General features: G+C 46.5%; 1 protein-coding gene across 1 annotated transcript; it reads right to left on the reverse strand.

Annotated features, from left to right (window-relative positions):
• Positions 1 to 12,001: 12,001 nt before the first annotated feature.
• On the reverse strand, positions 12,002 to 18,286 carry LOC123149216 (NADH-ubiquinone oxidoreductase chain 4-like). The gene is made up of 3 exons (XM_044568828.1): positions 17,845 to 18,286; positions 13,977 to 14,399; positions 12,002 to 12,324 (listed from the first exon to the last, which is right to left on the reverse strand). The coding sequence occupies exons 1-3, from the start codon at positions 18,269 to 18,271 to the stop codon at positions 12,236 to 12,238; spliced, it is 939 nt and encodes a 312-aa protein (XP_044424763.1). The 5' UTR covers positions 18,272 to 18,286; the 3' UTR covers positions 12,002 to 12,235.
• Positions 18,287 to 21,820: the final 3,534 nt, after the last annotated feature.

Consider the following 21,820-nt stretch of genomic DNA (forward strand, 5'->3'; position numbering starts at 1 on the left):
CGTGGTGCCTGGGGTTTGGCTGAGAGCGAGAGCGTTGGTTGTTTTGGGTCAAAGTGTTGTTGGGCCGTTTTTTTCCTTCTCTGGCCCATCTATATAGGTATAGGCCGGGTCAAAATCCCAGGGTGGGCCGCGGCCCACCCTGGCCACCCTGTAGCTCCGCCACTGCTAACAGGGGATGAGAAAAGTAAGAGAATGGTGAAGATACATGTTTAAAACATTTTTGGTTCAGGAACAAAAGTTGCACCCATCGCGGAATAGCACCAGCAGTCCAGCACACAACCGGCGGCTAATTTTGGTGTTTTGACCCTTTTACGAAAGTTGAGCCAATCTAACCGTAGTTCAAAAATGTTTCAGGATCTGACCATTTTCCTGAAAAAAACTAACAAAGGGGAGCTGGACTTGCGGTGAGAAGGGCTCAATCGACCACATACCATATTCATATGGGAAGTCTTGTGGTTCCAACACGCGTGGCTCCACGCCAATTCGATCAACAAAGACAAGCTCCAAAATGGCGTCGAGCAACGACCACGTCAGAGAACTCGAGGGAGAAGAGGAGACAAAGAGATGGATGGATTTTGAGGATTTGCAGGATCGGTGGATGAATAGCATTACTATGGATTGATTTCATAAAATGCCATGATGCGCTCTGAGGACCAGAAATTAAAAAAAAATACCCACTTAAGAGGGTTTTATGCAAACATACGACGGCGGGGTTGACGTGGCCACGTTTAGATTGATTTGTATGTAAATGAAATATTATTAGAGTTGATGTACCACTCTGATGGGGTTTTCAAGTTTGTGTATGGTTTTGTTATCGTCGTGGTGGCAGTTGTGGCGTTGTCGTGGTGAAGTCATGATAGATGCCATGAGATGGCTAAAAGTGAGGGGTTGCGTGAGGACGCCGAGGGGTTCTGAAGGCAAGGTCAATACGCGCGAGAGCGAGACTCAAGACGTATCCATGTTCGGAGCCCTCCGGGGGAGGTAACACCCCTAGTCCTGCCAAAATGGTATGATATGCACAAGAGCTACAATGGTGCTCCTAGATCTGTTCTGTGGAGGAGGAGTAAGGAGCTACAATGGTCCTTGAGGTTTCCCCACTTGGTCACCCTACGGAGGAGCTCGGCGAGGGAGTGGCGGTCGCCGGAGTAGGTCGTGGAGGCTGCGGAGAAGGCGAGGATCTGCTTGGCGAAGACGAGCGCCTGGGTGATGACCGTGAGGGCGACGACGATGAGGATGAGCTCCCTGGTTTCCTGCCATACCTCCTCCAGGAGCCGGGCGAACGCGGAGCTAGAGGGGTCGCTGGTCTGCATCTCGGTGAGGTGGCGGAGCATCTCGGCGGTGAGCGACTGGATGAAGACCACGTTGGCTGCGGGGATGAGGAAGGCTATGGCGGCCAGGAGGATGAGGATGGGAGCGAAAAGCTTGGGGTTCCGCGTGGGGAGGACCAGCGCTTCCTTGAGGAAGGTGAAGCATGAGGTGGTCTTGGCAGCCATGGCTGAAGCCTGAAGCCTGAAGGAGGTGGGGAAGAATGGATCAAGGGATGGAGCCTGAAGAAGATGTGTAGATTTGTACTTAGGCGATGATGTGTGTGTTAAGTGTTCACCAAAAATGCTAAACGTATGGGTTGTTACATGAGCTTTACGGGGACCCTTTCCTCTAATTCGCTCCGCGTCCCCCCCCCCCGATTTTCAGGTGGGTGGGCCCCCTCCCTCTCCTTAATACAATGATAATTTGTCAGTTGAGATTCAAAGCGTTCCCGTAAGCTAGTAAGTCAATCAAAGCTATAACTCTATTTGTTAGTTTCAGGAAACTGGTACATATTTCAAATAATAATAATAATATATATATTATTATTTGGTATTTACCAATTTTAGACTAAGCATAAATTCATTTGGAAAGAAAAGGGAAATCCCCTGAAATAAAGGATTTTGACTACGTTACCTTCAAAAAGAAGAGGAAGACAAACTAGCCAAGAGACAGAAAAAGGTAGAGACCAACCACCGAAACAAGGGAGTAAGGGCTAGGGGGATATGGGCCAAGAAAGGTCCGATGTATCGGTCAGCTATACCTAATCCTTCACTCAAAAACGCATCACACCCTTTGTAGGTTCAAGCCGAAGTCAAGCATGATCACCTACTGCAAACTCCAAATATCGTGGTCGGCGTACCTGGTCCTGAACTGCTTTTAATCTAGAATAAGTGGAATCTTCTCGGCACTCTCCTTCATCTTCTGTGGCCCCGTCGGTCGGTACGTGCCAACCCCAACAAACCGGGGTACGACAAAGGTTCTCGTAGAGTGCTTCGAAAGGTGCCATTCCGATGCTAGAGTGATAGCAGTTGTTGTAAGCAAACTCGGCTAATGTATCTCTATGCCTATTTAGTAGGCCTGCTCATTGATGCTCTTCGGGCCGATTGTATGGGATGTGTTCTAGTGTACAGTGGGAGATGCAAGGATATCGATTGAAGTTTGATTTGTTGGCCATGGAGTTGGGAGCATATGATGTAGTCCTAGGAGTAGACTGGATGAGGAAATTCCCTATTATTTCAATAAGTCTTTCTGTTGGTTGTAACTAATCACGTACCCGCTGCTGCGGAATTCCTTTTGCCTAACCAGGATTGCAGTAAAGATAAACAACGTTGGGCCTGCCTGCTTGTTCAGCACCACCCATTCCCATGAGAATATATGGGTTTTTCGGTCCAGTGGGAGGAGCATTTTCCTTTGAAGGTAATTTTCCCAACCAATAAGTATTGGGCTCCCAAGTAAACAAAGCGAAGGATCAAGTAACCAACATGTTGCGGAGCAGCCAAGTAAACCCAGAAATGACTCAAGTAATCCAAGGGCAGAGCAACGTAATCCAACGGAGGGGCTACGTGATCCAACAGAAGAGCTACGTAAACAAGGAACACATGAACCTGCTAAGGATCCACTCCACCTGCCAAGTGGACCAATCACAAGAGCTCGGGCTGAGAAATTCAATGAAGTTATCCATATGCTGATTCAGCAAGCCAAGCATTGGAGTTGGTATTCCAAGTTTCTTGAATAACCTAGCCGTCTGAAACTCGCCAATGGGATTCTGTGTAATCCTCCGGTCTACATGGTGTAGGTAAAGGGCAAAAAAAAAGTCGCTAATTAGTGGCACTGAAGTATGCACCCGGCGTGTAAACTTCTTCTTTTTATTTACCAATGTCGCTATCCGACTGATCATCCTTTGAGACCACGGAGAACATCAGAGAGAAAGATACGTCACCTAAAAAAATTGACACCCTGACTTATATGAGTCGGCTAGAAACTCAAGGCCTGGCCTTTTGTGGGAGAATGCTGAGTCCTTCCCAAAATCGCCTGGATCAACGAAAGATCTGGATAACGCTAGGTTGTGATACTGATGTCTGATTTTACTCATATACATCCGATAGTGAAGGCCGTGAAGTTTGAACAACCTCACTTAACCCTGGTTCGGTAACCTTTCTAGCGCCCAGGTATCCATGACCTGTAGATAGAGGCCCACTTTCCATTGGATACTCCGAATAAAAGAAGAAGTAGTTACCTAATCATGGGTCTATACGTAAGATCTCCTTGCGTAGAGGTTAAGGCCAGACAGATTACTGAAATGTAGTTTGACTAACGTTTCCTCATCGACTGCGAGAGTTTGTGGTGTGTGTTCTCGGACCAAAGAAACCAAACAAGCATACCTTTCCTTTAATGGATTATCTTGGGTATGGTACTCCCTCTTTATCAGCTCGATGTTCAATCAGCATTCCTTCACGGGGATCTTGACCGGATGTAAGTCAAGATTGCTATTATCTTTTTAAAGAACATAAACTTCAAAGCTTCTAGTCTGTCCCAACTCTTTCGAGCCGCTCTCCCAGTCAACGTTCAAAGGCATCACCATACCATAGAACTTTTGAGCTTGAGAAATGCTTTTCTGGCTTCTTCTTCACACCTTTCTTTAACAACTCAGTTAAAGGCCTGCTGATAGCTCCATACCCCGGTACAAACCTCCTGTAATAACCCCTACAACCCTCGGAGTTCTCTGACATTGGCTGGTTCTGGCCAACTTGTCATGCCCTCTACCTTGTTTGTATCAGTAGATACCCCAATTTCATAAATAATGTATTTCCTTTATGAAATTTGGCTCACCCACAAAAAGTTTGTTCTGCCGGAACACTTCCTCTAGCAACTTGAGATGCTCCACCATGGTAGAACTGTACACTAGAATGTCATCGAAAAAGACCAATACCCCTTTCCAACATATCTCTTTAAAAACACTATTCATGAGTTGTTGAAAGGTTGCCGGGGCATCACCTTGAATTCAAAAAGCCGGTCCTTCAGGCTGTTTTGTAGATATCCTCTTCCTTTCATTCTTATTTGGTGATAACCAGCCCTCAAATCTATCTTAGTTCACACCTCATCCAAAAGTGCCGGTCTTCTATGATAGGAATGGGGTATTTGGAAAACATAGTTGCTGCATTTAGTTTTCGATAGTCGAAACACATTCTCCAGGTTCCATCTTTCTTCAACACCAGAGCTGCTTTGGGGCTTGTACTGGGCCTGATTACAACATTTTGCAACAGCTCCTCTACTATCCTTTCAATCTCTGTTTTCTGGGTGATAGCATTTCGTCGGAATACAAATGGTGGCCCACGTTTAGAAAACTTTTTTAGGGTATTCTATTTCAACAGAATAGATCAAACTTTTTATATATTCTATTTCATCTATATAAACTAAATGGCCCACTCAACTTTCTTAATTCATCCAGGAAGTCCTTCCAGGTTTTGGAGGTTACACGGTTTAAGGCCCGGATCGCATAGTTGACTTGATCGCGCCTTTTCCCATATAAAATAAGATCTGCTGCCCGGGAGATGTCTTCATCATCATCCAGGCTAATTCCCCGGCTATTTAGAAGCTCCCTGGCTTTAGATTCCAATATATTGTCCCTTTCTTTCGCTGTCTCTATTTTATTGGTGGACGGTCGTAACTCTAATATAGGGCTTTTAAGCATAAAAATCAGCTGCAATCTAGTTTTTTCACAAAGGCTGGTTGAGGCTCAGACTCAACCATCTGTGCTTTGCAGATGATCTTTTTTTTCAGCGGTGGTGATCTGAATTCTATCCAAGAGCTTACTAGTATCATGACTCATTTTAACAGAGTGTCTGGGCTTTCAGTTAATGCCAAAAAAGTAAGATCTTCTTCAGTGGTATTTCCTTTTCTTTGAAACAAACTATTTTTGAGTGTGTCTTTAATGAAGGGATTTTACCAGTGAAATACTTATACCCTCCATTCATTTCCTTTTCTTTCCAGGCTAGCTCCCTCTGTAGCCGGTGGTTGATGTAGATGAGTATGGGAAGACAATGGTAGTTTCATTCTAGGTCCCACTAATTGTTGAATAGTTGGTTTGAGTTTTTTTTTGGATCCATGCAAGCCATTTCCAGTTGAAGTCATAAGGTACCATCCTGTTCCAGCCAGGAAGACAGCTCTATCTCACAAGTTAGCTGGATCTTTTATTTAAGCCAAAGGCTAGAAAACCTATTTCAAATGAGTTTGGGCTCCGTTAAGTTATCCTCATTTCCTGAGATAAGCACAGTTCAACAAAACTAAAAGCTAGATATATCGTTGTAAAGTAGAGCTAGACTGCATGATTGGATTGTATAGAAGGATAAGAAGGATTTTAAAATTCCTTCTTTTTTTCTTAAAACGAAAGAAGAAAGAGAGTGGGATGGGATGAAAGTAAACGCAAAGAGCTGATTCGATCAAAGAACCTCGCAGCTTTAGTGCAACAAGCCGATCGAAAGCACTCATCTTTATCGACGAAATGCTTTTTTGTCTCTTCCTCACTAAACGCCCGCTTCCTGGCTCCTCCCTCTTTGCCTAGCGGTTAAGTAGATAGTAGGTCCCCCTGGCCCCGCAACCAAGAGTCACTCGTCGAAAGCTGACCAGGAAGACAATAACTGCTATTTCAAGAAAGCATGGTTGGAGTTCTTCTATTGACGAAGGGAAGAGGACGGTCTTACTTTTCAGAGATACCTGACTTATTAGTGGACTGGTCATGTCATAGCGGAAGGTCAGAGGTGGGAAACAAGGAAACAGAGGAAATGCTTACTGGGACATAGCCTTCGGTACGAGTTGAAGGGAAGAGTTTGATTGCTAATAAAATGAGTGGAAGAGCTGCTCGGTCAAAGGCATTCTCTCAAGTAGCAAAGGCAAGACGGAAAAGCAGGAATGAAGGTTGCTAGGTACCGCTCCGTGGTAACATCTATCGATTCCACTATCGGGAAAGTCTGGCAAGGGAAATATCTGGTTGAGGAATTAGAGGAACTTTGGTAGCACTCGGGGACGGAATCAATCAAAGAACTTAAGAAATTGCCCATACCGACAGCAGCTCCCGCTTTAGAAAAAACCCTATCTCATCAGGTAGGTATACCTGACCCTTTTTTAGCTAGTTTCGGGAAAGCGGTAAGTTAAGTAAGTCAAGCCCTTCTAAGCGAAGAATAGCGGAGAGAAATGGGCAATTGAAGCGTCTTTCTGTCTATCGACGGCAGAGTCTATTGATCCTCCACAATCCGGTAATGCTTTTTCTCAATTCAATGCGGAGCGATATCAATGTACTACCTTTCCTTTATCTCAATTCAAGTCAAGGCAGGCTATCTTTGTTATCAAGAAACAAAGCTGTCTCTAGTGATTGATCCGTTTGCTCTCGCCCTTCGGCTTTGTGGTCACTCAAGGTCCTTGGATTTCGTGCTCAATCTAGTTGGAGCAAAAGTCCCTATGGATAGAATAAAAACCGTTTTTATCTGGGAAGAGCGCCTTTGGAAACCCACTGCTGAAGCCGAATAGGCAGTTAAAGCTGGAATGATGGGGGGCAATCCTGCAGTATGGCTTTAGTGCGTAGATTCTCAGGCAGGCTCATCGACTGGTGGAGGAGGGACACTTTACTTATTATCAGAATAGAAAAGAGCTGTATGTATACTTTAGGAAGGGGGATCAAACTAGTTATGTTGACAGACATGAACTCCTATAGAAGCAGATGTTCAAGGTCTGGTCCAAAGATACCATGCTTGCTTAAGCCAATCCATAGGTTCAAGCGAAAGAACACTTATTCACAGCAATATCTAGACCTGATGAAGATGACTGCTAGTCAAATACCTAAATCCTTTTGAATTCATTAGTAAACTCTTTTAAGAGTCATTAAAAACGAGCAACACCACGTAGGGCAGCGTCCACGCGAACTAGCCTCTTCCTTAGCAAGTCAGTGGGAGAATGCCATCGGTCAAGAGAAATGGAATCCATTGTTAAGTGGGTACCGGACCCGGTAGAATTGGCATCACTTCCTTCACTCCACAGAGGACTCGGGATAAGATCGTTCCCAAGCAGAAGGAAAAGCTTTCGAACTAGGAGTCAGAACGAACTCATGAAGCTATCCTTCTTCTATTGCTACTTTCAGAGAGAGAGAATAGGTCGTACGAAAGGGGACCCACCTTGAGAAGGGTGTCCCATTGCGGAGTAGTTAAACGAGTATTTTGGTATACCACTTGTGCACCTAAACCTATGCTTAAGCTTACTAGAACTTCAACCTCAAGTTCATTAACATCAATGCGTCTCATCTTCTTGAACCTATTCTATGGATAAATGGGCACCATCTGTCTCCTAAGGGCAACTATCCATCCCTTTTTCTTTCAAGAATGCGGGTACCGTAGTAGCAAAGCAAGTGAAATATGCCAAAGGGAACCGCTCGGATATAGACGGCAAGGAAAAACGTCGGCTAAAGAACAGAACTATTCTATTGTATTGATGGCCCCGAAAGAAAGTGGATCTGTGAGTGGAGGCCATCCATCCCTTTCTGATGAAACCTTTGTTGCCCTAGCTTGAATTGAAGGTTTGGCTAAGGATGGGGATCCGGTGTCTTCATCTATACCATCAGAGAAGAAGGCTTGCCAAGAATGGATGAAGGTATGATTCTAGGAAATCTAGATTTGAAAGAAGGAAGCACCCGAGGAGCAATCAAACGGACATTTCTACGAGTGAACTCGCTAAAGCTGAAGATCCACCATCCAATTTAGGCATTAGGCAGAACTCTCTCAATCCAGGAACTAGCTCCTATCTCGATGATTCCATTTCTCTTTTTCAGAGTTAGCTTCTTTCCTATGGTAAAGAGTACTCTTGTTTCCTAGTCGAGGGATAATCAAGTCATTTCGAAAGGGGATTTATCCGTTCCCCTAGCCATCGAGCAACTGCGAGAAACACCGCGCCCATGCCCCCGTCGCTCGCCGGAGCAGCCGTGCGTGGCATACCAATTTTTTATCTGGTGGATCTTGTCTGTTCTTTCGAAAGTGTTTCTACAAACGAGTGAGGTAAACCCATCTCGGTCGAATAATTCGTATCTTTAGACCATTCAGAGCCGTTTGCATTAAGTGTTGGGATTTAGTTTGTTGTCATTACCCTCAACTTCATTGCCGTCCACCTCTTGCCGTGTTATTGGCTAGAGAAAGACAACCGATTGTACTACTACAGTGTTGAGTACCCCAGTTGCTCCGCGGGTGATTATGCCCTAAATTCTCAGGAGTGGTGGAACGGATTGCTCCTATCTAGGGTTTCCTAGCTTGCTTTCCTAGATTTAGCTTTATCTATCTTTCCGAGATGACCAACTGCTCTTTCTTGCCAATCTACTTTAGTTTTATTAATACTTTCATTGCGGGACCTATCCCCGAACAACCATTGCTTTTCTTCCGTGGTTTCTTTAGTTTCTTCTTGATTTGATTGAAGTTTAGGGAATTGGATGGACTGGTGTCTTTGGATATTATCCGTCCTACTTATGATCTTCCAATTGAACACACTAGTATTTTATGGATTCTTTCCCCGGTAGTGTAGTCATCTCCAAAAGGGATGATACATATTTATCTGTCCTAGGATGCGCCGTTCGTGATAAGCTTATCCGCTTCCTTTCGCCGGTAGTGTGAATCTTCTCGAAAGCGCACAGCATAGTCCAGTCAGTGTAGCCAGGGCATCATGAACGGATTCCTCAAGAGGAAGGTAGGGCCATATCTATCCAAGAAGAAAGACCTGGTAAACAATTATGCTACTTGACCAATGGATAAAGTATAGATCTCATGGCTGGCTACTATTCAACCCTGGCATTGGGGATCAGGAATGGGGTAAAGTACGGACTTTGGCTAAGGATGGGTATCCGGTTGTGCCGTGCCGGCCCCAGGAATCGGCGAACTACGCTACACAGTCAGATACCTAAGCGAACGGATAAGGGAAAGCCTGCTATATTATATATAGTAATCACCTGCCAAAAGGAAAGCCTGACCGATAATAATAATAGGTCTATGCGCCGAACAAGCCACGGTATATTAGAGATAGTAAGGAGTTGTATACACGGGGGTATGCATTCATGTCACGCTTTCTGTGTGATAAGAGGTTGCTAGCTAGCAAGTATAGAAACAGGAGATATGCGTAGTTAACAGAAGCAAGGGAATATGCGTGAGTTGATTTGAGAGTTTTTTTTTCAGTTGCCACCGAAAAAGCAATTTCATCTAAAGGGAAAATGCATTGCATTTTCAAGGGATTGCCAAGCTAGGCTAGGGATCGTCCGCGGGTATCAGGAATATCGTATTTATCTCTTCTAATCTAGATCCCACTTCCCTCCACTTCTTGCCTCACGCCCGTCCTGACTCCACATTAACGACTGTCCTTCCACCCAATTCCCCGCACCCTTGCATCACATCTCCGACCCCTGCCTCCACGCGATCTTCCACAATCGTACCCCCACCTCTGAAGCTTGCCCCCGACGAACCTGTCTGCACCTGCGGGCCCGCGCTTACATCATTGGCATCGCATGATTAAACATCAGCACGCGCACTTCCCTCCGTTTTTGATGCCGACAGGGGGCTGCTAGGGGGTGTAAAGTTTCGTTTCGGTCATGTCAGACGACATGCAGGGGGGCAATGGCTGCCAACGGAATCTATAATAATTCGATACTAGGTCAACTGTACCATCGGACTTGTAAGAACATGTAAAATGTACCACATGAGGTTGTACCAGCTGTGTGCAGTCCTCCGGCACGGGTTAAGTGTCCTGCATAGATCTTCCCCTCTCTCCCAAAGAAGAGATGTTCGCTTCATAGCCTTCTCTTCCGAGATAAACCCTACAAAGGATCCTAATCGTGCTAGCCTTTCATGGACTCTTCTTGGATTTCCTTTCAGCTGCGCCCAGCACCTCTCTAGTTTCTCTACGAGATGGAGATGGCTCATTCTCTAGTTTTCCTACGAGATATAAGTAAGTTTCTATCGTACTTTGAAGTTCAGGAAGGAGTTATTAATTAAGACGAAGAAGAACTGGGTGGGGATATGCCTTTCCCATAACAATAGAAAGAATCCAAGCCAATATACACTAAACTATCACTATAGAGTTTTCTCCTACCTATGAAAAGTGAGATGAGAGCTTTGTGCTAATAATTTATTATAAAGGTGTACCTATCGACCCCAGGTAATTAATGCCCTATCCTTCTACTTAAAAAACGTTACGTTAGACTTGACCAACTGTTAATACCAATCCGGCAGCAATAACTACTACTAATGCATATTCATATCCCACTAGTAGACTTAGCAGACTGTGACCTAGCCAGTCTATTTGTTGACAACAGACCAGTACTATCCATCAATGCCACAAAGACCATAGACGACCTCTATTTCGTGGAAGAACTCCTTCTCATATGATGCAGGGCAATAAGACCAACTGCCCGCCCTACCTAGTGAGAAGAAAGCTTATAAATATAAGCATAAACGAATTCCTAGCCGAGCCCTAAACTTACCTGCTTGTACGGTCAATGCCCTAGTAGACATCAACTTGTTCATAAACTCCAGCCTTATCTACGCTGCTTTACCCAACCCAGGTGACCTACTTTCTCAGATGAGAGATTCGACGGAGTAGTAGGAAGTCCCTGTGGAGAACTAGAAGACAAAACGAATATAGCGGACCAAGCAATGAATGACCTAGCCTAGGTAGTCCTATGTTTGACCAATGCTGCCTTGTATGTCTTGATCCAAGATTTCTCAGCAAAAAAAGACATGGGATTATTGATCAATTCACCATCCTCTTCATCTGAGTGTGCTTCCAGTTTATCGTTTGTGGCATGTGCATTATGCAACAAGTAGATTCCTGATAAATGAACCTTCTCCACCCCTTTCCTATCCAACGCGGAGCGGCAGAACTACTCGTCTGCAAAGTGGGAAAGCTCCCTCCCTCCTACCTAGGTGTACCTCTTCATTGGAGCAAACCATCCAGCAACTTCTTACATTTAGAATTCCCTTCTAAGCTGGCTATAACCATCCTTATTGACCAGAAAGGAATTGAGAAAGGGGATGCTATAACCAGACCATAGACAGCGTTTCCACATTCACTTTTGAACTTAGGGAAACAGTGAAAGAACCCCTCGTTCCCGCTCTTCTTTCCCCCGACTTACCCTTAGAAGGAAAGTAGAGGCCTCGGTTTCTGCAGAGAAACCTACACCAGTGAATTTCTTTTTCGTAGGTGATCCTGCTCCCAATCGCAGATTTGAATAATCAAGTCGGTATGGGGCTGCTCCCTTTTGTTACTCCGAAAATCTTGGCTTCGCTTGGACATATCTTCGAGGACCTGGGTGATTTTGATCTGTTTCTCCGCGCTCGCCGTTTCAAGGTGAAGATCCGACTAAGTAGAGCGTAATAGGCGATCCGCCGGGTACCTATTTCGACAGGACTTAAGAACCGTTTTAATGCGTTTCCTTAAGAAATCAATAGATGGTGCTTCAGGAAAAGGGTTCGGCGGGGTGTGGCTTGTGGATGGCTCTGACCTCAACTCCTCTTTTCCATCGGCGTCTCTCCGTCCCACTTTGTTTTTTCTTGGATCATCATCTCCTGGCGTAGCGGAAGCACTCGACGAGGCCTCTACGACAGAAGAGATTCTTGCCCGTTTCTGCCCGGACGATTCCATAAATGAAATACAAAGAAAAGTGCAGAGGAAAATGCATAACCAGAAGAAAAAGATATCGTGATGTAAAATGATCATGGGGACACATTGTTTTGAGGACCACAATTTCCTGCACTGTGCCTGTAGTGATTTCAGAATTCGGCAACTTAGCCTACTAAAAGATCAGTTACAAGAGCACAATGCTTTTTGTGGCTTCCTGCTCGGCAGAGAAGCCACGCTACCGGGGCGGCCCTGTCACCCGGAGAAGATTTCTTTTCTTTGCTGCTTCCTCTCAATGAAATTTGCCATGTTGCACTAAGTTACTTACGGATGTATGCATGCAGTCCGGGAACACTTTGGGGTGAACACCCATCCGAACAAGTAGGGTCAATAGTTCAGCATTTAGGCCGTAACATTTAGCAAAAAATGAATCTAAAACCCAACAAGTGCTCTCCGAACCAAGCTAGATAGTCTCCTATCACTAGGCTCACCAACCAACCTGGACTTTGGTTCTTTCTTATTATTCTAACCGGATATAAAAACCATAAGGATTGTTTCCAGCCGAGAGTTCACATATGACATAAGCGCTCTTGGGTGGGGTGGGCCCTCATTCGTCAGGTCTTTGAGTGCCCGTCGTACCACGTGGTTGGTACACTAGGCTGATAGATACTTTACTTTAAGGATCTGGCACCTTCGCTAGACGGAGAGTAAGCGACTTCTATTAGCACCGGACCGTCGAGTCGAATTTCTCGTGTCATGTGCAACGTCCATCAATGGTGGTTCATTAATGTCCATAGATTTAGACTCCTTCCCCCTTCCCTTATACACAAAAGATCGAGAGGGGCTCGAACCCAAACCAAGAACATAAACAGAATTCGACTCACTCTCGTATGGCTCGCCCTCGAGCCCTGGGCGAGTCGGCCGGGTCTTTCCCTCTTGTTCTGTTTCCGCCACGATAAAGACGCACAGAAGAACTATGGTATGCCCAGCGCATGGAGGATCCGTTGAGAGTGTCCCTTGTCTCGGTAGGGAACAGTACCTATTGTCTTGAAAAAAAAGGTCAGTGTTATGGTCCCCTATTGTTTGATCCAATATTGACCGGTGCGGATCACGTTCTACTACCTCCGGTCCGTGGTTCGACCTCCCGTAGTGGTCCTTGCTTTTCTTTTTGAAAGCTCCGCAGGGCCAATTTTGCGTACTTGCTTAGCGTGCCCCCCTTTTGTCGAGTGCCCCGCCCGGTTCACAGGGCTGTTGGCCTACCAAGCAAGCACTTGCCCGCTGCTCCTGCCGCCTGCCAAGTGGGCTCCGCGCTCGTTATCCTGACTGTTCTCTCTGCTGGGCCCTTTCCTATTGCTCTAACCATAAGCTATGGCAATTCCAGCTCGCACCCACTCTGGCCCGCCCAGCGGGGCCTGAGTGAGCTCAGTGGTCAGCCCCTGACGTTAGGGGTCTTTCGCTTTTGCCAGATCTATAGAGATATTGCGAGTCCTCCGTCCCAGATTCCCTCGCCGCGGCCATCTGGTTCACCGGTACTACCAAAAAGTCTCATGCTTACGTTACTGTGACTGATATATAAGTATGATCTCGGACTATGAAGACCCAGTCGTGCTTCTGGTCTCCATTCTCATCATCATATTGAAGGAAACTCCTCGTGCTCTGCCATAAGAACTTGGAGTCCGTATCATGGTGAAGGTAAGGTAACGCTGTGATTCTTGCTCAAAAAACTGACCGAACACGTTCGAGTTATTGGCTCGTCCGACCCGGCAGCATTCATGAGTCGCTCGTTCAACTGTCCCTCGGAGACACGGTCGAGAAGTGCCATGCATGGTCGCCCCCCGTCCTTTCTTTCTCTCGGTCCCACCAGGGTGGGCCCCTCTGGGGTAATAAAGAAATGGATAAAAAAAGGGGACTTCTGCTACGGGCTATGCCACCCATTACTTATGAGGGAAGTCGCATCCGTCCCATCGCAAGCACCTACAATGTCATGATCACATTGGTTTACCCTTTTTTGGTAGTTCAACGGACGGTCGCCCCTCCAACAAGAAAAGGTAGAAATATGGAAACTTCTCTGCCATTTAGATCGGAGAATTTATAGAGGAAATCGGGTTTTAAATTTCCAGAAACCACACGATTATATAGCCACAGGGAATACGCCGCGCCTAAAATCATCCCAAGCGCAGCTAATGTGGCTACTAAGCTATTTCTTTGGAAAGATCCTACTAAGATTAGAAATTCCCCGATAAAGCTGCTAGTGCCGGGTAAACTCATATTGGCTAAAGTGAAAAAGAAGGAAATGGTAGAGAAATTCGGCATGGTGCTCACTAAACCTCCATAATATCTAACAAGTCGAGTCTTATGTCGGTCATATAGAACACCAACACATAGAAAAAGGGCTAAAGAAACCAGTCCATGACTTAACATAAGTAAAATGCTACCTCCAATTCCCTGTATGTTCGATAGAGCCTAATATTCCCCCAGAGTACGCCGCTTACCCCCCGAACCGTACAAGATAATTACCACCTATCATACGGCTTTCTAACTCCACTTCTTTTTCTGGTCGTTCCGCTCTGTCGGATCGATGGTAGTCTCAGAGATCTGGTAACCTCCGACATTTTTGACAACACGCTTCCTGCTTCCGTTTTGAGTTGCGCATCTTTCTCCCCGGGGCATACTATAGTATCACATCGTAGACCCCCACCCCAACTCTATCTTCCTTATCAGTGAACCGGAACATAGTGCATAGGTACTCTTCGATGCTGCGAGGACGAGACGAGGTGACATACTACGATCACGCACTGAAGTTCTGCCCTTCGGCTCGGCATATGGAACCTCTCAGCTGCTCCCTCGGGATAGGTAGGCCCACCCCCCTTTCCCGAGAGGCGGCCGGGCTGTGTTTCCCTTGCGGCCACCCAGTGGCGGCAAAAAACGAAAAAGGGTGGGCTCCGCGCGGTTCGCGTTTTATTGTAAAAAAAGAGCTTTTCATTCTCTTATAGAAGCCCACGCCCACGCGGGTAAAGCCCAGCGAAGCTGCAGGGAGCACTGAGCAATGGGGGGATGAGGGCGACTCCGCCCACGGGTTGGACCACACCACAGGCAAAAGTCCTTCCACGGCAAGAGAAGGGTGACCGGAACAAGAAAAGGGAGCTAGTCGTTGGAGGGAAGACAAGGCTCGTTCCGTGCGACTCCACAGAAGAGTATGCGCGCTAGAAAAGGCAGCCAGCTTAAAAATGCTAGCTAGCTACTTTTGTAGCCTTATTTAGTTTGGTTGCCTACGCTTGCTCTCCGGCGCGCTACGGCAACACCCCCTGCTTGCTTCTTTCTGTTCGACGCGGAGCTCGCAGCCCCCCCACCCTTGCTTAGCGTTCCACTTGTGATCCTGGAGGATTTGGAGAAATGCGCCCGGCCATGAAGAATGGATTTTGTATTTTCTTTCATGTGAACGGCCGTATCTTGTAAAGAATGGTTTTTCATGCTATAGACCACGTTGAGAAATACCAACCAACAACACAAATAAAGACCGTTCCATTTGGGTACCTCGAAAGGGAGGTGCTCCTTATGATGCTACGGATGGCTGTCCGAAGTGCATGCAATGACGGGCTCGGATAGGATAGGATTGTGCGTGCCGGGCCCTTCGGGTGTCCATATTTTGGCCGACCTTAGCGTATATACTATGTTATGGTTATGCGGCCGTAATATTTTGATACCTTCCACCGCTGTTACGCCAGAAATCCAAGGTTCCACACGAGCTCCTGTTCTACGGCGTGGTGGCAGGACCGCTAGGGGATTGGCTCCGGGTGTAGGTAGGGTCAAATCCGCAGGGGTCATGCAAATACATAGGCCCCTTCCCTTCTGCCGAGTTGTTTAGAAGGCGCTTTCCGTTCTACGGTCCCTCGGAGCGAAGGGTTAGGCAGGTAGTACGGGCCCTCTGACTTCCAGCTATGTGCTGTGTGCGACTCCCGCGAAGCGAATGAAGGGAAGTTCTTCGAGCTTTCTCCGCCAGCGGCTTATGTAGTGGTCGGCATTCCTACGTGCTCCGACTGATCCCCACTGGAGATTATATGAGGGGTCTTGGAAACTGTCGTGACGCTTTGGTGACGAAGGTCACCGGGGTGACTATGGAAGGATTCCGTGGTAGTCTCTGACTCCCTCCAACTCAATCAATATCAAGAACATGTCGTGAGCATGGGGGTTTGGCCGACTACTAAACTATTGGCTAGGGCTTTTCTAGTTATAGCTTCTATAGTGAGTGGCCCTTCCGCTTTGATCTAGTTGTAGTTTGTATTGTACTAAATTGAACACATATCAAAGAAAGGCGATCAATCAATAAGTAGTTGCCCTTCTCCGGCCTGGGAAAAGCAGCGAACTCGTTAAACAAGGGGCTTTTTTATTCATGGTCGCTACTGTTGTATTGTATATTATCGGGGGAAGCTACTGCTTCTACGACAACTCCGCTTCCTCGTCTTGCTTCTACTTTGCTTGTTTGCGCGAAGGCTTAGAGTCCTTTTCGCTAGGTCCAAATTCGTCAAAGCGAAAGATCTGATCCAACGGAAATCCCGCATATTGAGCGCAGCTGATATGTGGCTACTAGGTGCGATCATCCCGCATGCCATAAAAAATACTTCTTTTTTTATGGCCTGTCATATAAAGATAGAATAGATATGGATAGAGAGACATTCTATTGATTCGCGAAATGGCTCGTCGATCCAAATGAATCATTCTTCTGGTCTCTCTCTGCCCCCCCCCTCCCCCGCCCCAAAACTTACCCACGACACAGCGCCCATTCGTTTCGCGCGCGGGAAGGCAACGAAGTTCAGTTCAAAAGACCGCAGCGGAGTGGAGCAGCCGCGACACGAAGTTCCTTACCTTAGCTGGATCTCGCTGGTGCCACCTAAACGGTAGGTATAGGCGGCGGATGTCTGACGTTTGGAGTTGTCGTTCGTGCACCTGTCCCCAATAGAAGAATGAGTGATCCCTTCCCCTGCGGATCATGGCCTTACCACTAGGTCCCCGATGGCCAGCGGGGGATTCGGTATAGCAGCTCACGTTCGTTTGCGCTTCGCGTTCCCGCTGGACTGGACACGTGTTAGTTGTAGGAAGTATGGTTACGAAAGTGACTTCGGTTCGCCAGTTCAGGCTCAACTCCTTGCTTTACGTTAGCGGACTTACAGGTCGGGCCGGGGCTCCACGCTCTTTCTTTCTGTGTGGGACGATGTCGGGGAATGTGTCGAGGCGGCGAACAACAACAAGACAACTAACTACATTTGCTTTTTCCCTCCATGAGATGAGCCAGTGCATTGGACCGATGGATAATAGAACTGAGCTGGCCAAACGCTTGGGCGCTCTACATACGATGTAGAAAAAATAAGATACATATCGATTTCTTTCTGATGGATCCAGAATAGATAGATATCTTGTATCATCAATAGATAGAAAGAGGTCAACCCTTATTATTGATAGAAAACCTTTCGATCTATCAGAACGGATCAGGCCATCTATCAATCGATTTGAATCATCTCGCTTTTTGTTCATTTCAGCCACGCCATAATAGCCGCCACAATAAGAAAGAAGCAAGCGAAACAGCTAGAAGCGCTCGCTTCGCCGCGCCCAACAATTCTTATTCACGGGAAAGCCAACCGAAAGATTTAATTCGGACTTCGTAGAGCCGGTGCTGCTGCTGTCTGCGTAGGGCCGTCCCCCACTCCCGTCCCGGGGCGCTAAGGGGTTTTGTTTTAGGAACAGACGGCGGTGTTTTGCTGACGCCTTGAATCGACGCTTTTGTTGCGACATGCTAAGTTTTCTCCCCTATTGCTAGTAGGTTGATGGGTCGCACGCCCGGCACACATGTTTTGGCCTTGCTTGTGTGTCCATAACTCAAAATAGGTGACCTAACGGCCACCGCCCGACTAAACATACCAATAGTCACCAAATTCATATGGGCTACTGAGGAGTAGGCAATGATGTTCTTAAGATCGATCTGTCTTAAAGTGGTCAAGGAAGTATATATTATAGCAATCGCGCTTAGAGTATAAATGAAAGGAGTGAAACAAAGTGTCGCCTCGGGAAACATGGGTATGGAAAATCTTAAAAACCCGTAGGTTCCCAATTTTAAAAGAATTCCAGCCAAGATGACGGATCCAGCCGTAGGTGCCTCTACATGGGCTTCGGGTAACCAAATATGAACTGGTACCATAGGCACTTTGACGGCAAAAGAGGCGAAAAAAGCAATCCATAGAAGGATTTGGCGCCGCTCACTAAATTCAGTGGTTAATAAAATTTGTAAATCGATGGTTCCTGTTTGGAGAAGAATCAACAGAATAGCTAATAGCATAAAAACGGATCCCAGTAAAGTATATAGGAAAAACTGATATGCTGCCTTGATCTTTCTTTGTCTCGAACCCCATACCCCTATAATGATGGTAGAGTCAGGCGTGGCCCCAAAGCGGAATTGACCGGTGGTAGTTGGTCAAAGCTCCAGTGGGTAGCCACTCCCTTCTCAGGGAACCGTACGTGAGACTTCCGCATCATACGGCTCCGTCCCGAGCTTCCGTCGTCGGCCCTTGTCATTAGACCACTATGCTTGTCTTTTCCGCCTTTACTCTCGAATCTTTTGCTTCTCGGGTGGTGGCGAACAATGCTGCTTGCGTAGTGGGAGATGCCCGCCCGTCGTTTAGGCCTGCTTCCTGCCCGAAAGAAGGCTAGCCGGACTAGTGGTAGGGGACCCGACCGTAAAAAACCCTACCCTATTCTCGAACCCTCGCCCGAGCTCTACCCTGCCCGCATTTATTTGGAAGGGGGCCAAAGAAATGTCTCCACCTGCTGCCAACAGTCTTTCTTCGGAATTCTACTGAACGGGTCGATCCTCCCCTCCGTTTGTTTTAGCAACTTATCCTAAGGTCTCTTCGCCAAGAACTCTCCGGCAACGACAGAGGAACTAACCTGCCTGCAGTGGCGGGGCGGCTTTTTTTTTAATAAGACCTGGACGATTATCCCTACCCTCGGTAGCTTACGAGTTTACGTCCATCCCTGGTCGGGTACAGTTTCCTTTATTTTTATCCCTTGTAGCCGTTACCCGAATTCGCGCAAGTGTGTCCACACCCCCCCTGACTTGACGAGGAATTCATTCTCGCGAACAAACACACCCCCTACACACACCTAGGAGCACCCCTTCCTGCATATCCATACAAGACCTGAGTAGGCGGGTCAAGGTCCTACGAGGTACCCACTACTCGGAGTACCCTCCCACCAAAAAAAGATGTGTGGTTCGGTGGTTCGACCAGAAATGCTATGCTTACGCACAAGACTACCCCTCTTCCCGAAAGCTTCGCGGGGACCTTTACTACTTTACGACGACGGGGGACCGCCCGTAGGGGGTTTACTGCACAAGGCCCCTGCAGAGGAAAAGCTTGATCCCAGCGAATAGAAGATGCTCAGCTCCACACAACATAGGGATTGGCACGCTTTCGGAAAGAACATAGAATAGTAGAGGATCCAGCATGCAGGACACGGCGATCATTAGAAATTCACGAATTAGAAATGATGTAATATACTCTTTCCCAAAACTTCTCATACCAAACCAACCCACTGAAATGCAAATAGGGATCAGAAATGTGGTCAATATCACGAAGAATAATGAAAGACCGTCTATACCCATATACAAATGGATGTTTTCATAAGGAAGCCATTGAAGGCTTTCCACAAATTGAGATTTGGCCGTAGAAGGATCGAATTGTATCCGAGGAACAGGGGGATACAAAAAAGTAATAAGAGAAACGCACAGACCAATCAATCGTATCGGTCTTATTGAAGAATTTGGAATGAAAAGAGGAGTAATGCTTCCTAGCACGGGACAGAGAATAGGACCACTTAGATCGAAATAGCATTCACAGAAATGTTATAACATAGAGTAGAATTGAACATTGAAAAGATTAGTTGACAACAGTCAATCAAAAGTGGGGCGCCAAATTACTAAACAATAGGGGTCTTTCTGTGCAAGTCAGCTGAACACCGTAATTGATGAGTGAGTAGGTGGGTTAGGTGCACCCCTCGCCCAGTGGGAAGTCATGAGGCTAGCCCCCCCCTGAATGAAGAAGTAGTGGGGCCCCCTGCCCGCCCACGTATGCGCCTTTATTTAGATTCTAACTAAATATTCTACTGAACTTTATCCGGGAATCTTTCTAAAGAATCCATCTGGCAAAACGAAATTTGTCGATTTCAATCTAAGGTGCACCTTGCCTTTTTCAGGTAGCTTTGTTACGCCTATTCAGCTAGGTGGGGCATTGGTCATAGCCGAAGTCGAAGGGAAAAAATAAGGTAATGAGATGATGGTGCCATCAAGAAGTTTTCGACGAACGTAGTAGCGGCCAAAAATGAAACTCTTGCATGAAAGACCGGATTTGACGCAAGATGAATGGCGTTGGGGTTTTTCAAATGAAACCCGCGATCAGAAAGTCACCAACGGAGCCATACAATCTATCTAGTAGTGTGCCATGGCACGGTACTCCACTTCGGCAGTGGAAGGAGCAACTGTCTATTGCTTTTATCTCATCCAAGATAGTGTCTCGTCTCCCCATAAAATAGATAAGCCTGTAGTTGAGCACCTATCTGAAGGCCCAATCGGCATCAGTAGTTGCACGCAACTCTAAAGAAGACAATGACGGAAAAAAGGACGGCTCGAGAAAAGGTACCTCGAATATATCTACGAATCCGATGAACTACTGCAAAGTGAACTGACCGGGGGGCAGCCATGAAAGGCTGACTTTCTTAGGAAAAGCCATCTGGGCAAGAGATCGTCAGATAAACCAAACTGCCGACCTACTGTCTGTACTGCGTCGGATCAGATAATGGTGAGCCATCAGTCGGACGGAGTTTAACGTAAAGCTCCAAGGGAGTGTCAACAGTCTTCTCATCATTGAGTTGAGCTCGAGTGATCAAGTCATGACGTTATTTGATCTGAGATACCAAATATCCACGAGGAGAATGTGCGACCTCCAAGCCAAGAAAAGGCTTAGGGCGCGTCAGCGCCTTCATAGCAAATAATTGATGAAGGCGACACTTGATCAGCGATATGGTAACGGAGTAATCACCAGTCAGTTTGATATCATCAACATACAACAACAGAATAGCACGTCCTCGAGGATAAACTGATACGAACATGGCCGAATCATGATCACTCCGAGCAAACCCTGCCTGGATAACATAACCACTGTGCTGAACTTCAAAAACCGACGCTATCGGGGCTTGTTGAGACCATAGATCGCTTTGCGTAAAGGACAGACAAGAGAAGAAGTCAGAAGGGCAGGTTCTCTTTCATCCGTCTTTTCTAGGTGCGCATCTCCATCTACTGAAAGTAGGGGTGGTTGCCATAGATAGATTGGGTCATTCGTAACCTGAGCAATAACCGATGCTACTACAGCAATAACGGAAATAACCGATGCTACAGCAGAAACTACAGCTATACGTGGCGGCCCCACACGCAGCTTTGTTTAACAAGCATCACCCTTCCTTTCTTTTCAAATGCTTCCTCAGTCAATCAGCAGCTTATTCGATTCCTATTCTTATTAAACGTCTGATATAGATGGTGGGAACAATGAAGCAGATTCTTCATCTGTAGGTTGCAATCCGTATGATTTCCTTTCTCGATCTCCTGCTTGTGTTTCACCTCGCACCTAAGCATCACGTTCCTAGGGACAGAGACATCTGCGCTCTAAGGCAATCATAGTACTACCAGCATGGTTACATCATTCTGCGGGCAAGCTTCAACTTCAAAGTCACCTGATTTGGCACCAGCCAAAGGAGTAGGAACAACAGCTGGGGAAGCACCATTACCATCCATGGGATGCTTTGTGAACAGCCCCCTCTGTTCAATACCGATACCTGT

The sequence above is a fragment of the Triticum aestivum genome, chromosome 7A (genome assembly GCF_018294505.1).
Source record: "Triticum aestivum cultivar Chinese Spring chromosome 7A, IWGSC CS RefSeq v2.1, whole genome shotgun sequence".
Classification (NCBI taxonomy): domain Eukaryota; kingdom Viridiplantae; phylum Streptophyta; class Magnoliopsida; order Poales; family Poaceae; genus Triticum; species Triticum aestivum.

Bases quoted from the DNA above. Each gene is read 5' to 3' on its own strand.
- LOC123149216 (XM_044568828.1), bottom strand. From the start codon at position 18,271: ATGCTATTAGCTATTCTGTTGATTCTTCTCCAAACAGGAACCATCGAT. The intron at 14,400-17,844 runs GGGCGGTGGCCG...ATTAGGCTCTAT, and splicing joins GACTATTGGTATGTTTAGTC to CGAACATACAGGGAATTGGA. The intron at 12,325-13,976 runs GGGCGACCGTCC...TATTGACCCTAC, and splicing joins TCTACCTTTTCTTGTTGGAG to TTGTTCGGATGGGTGTTCAC.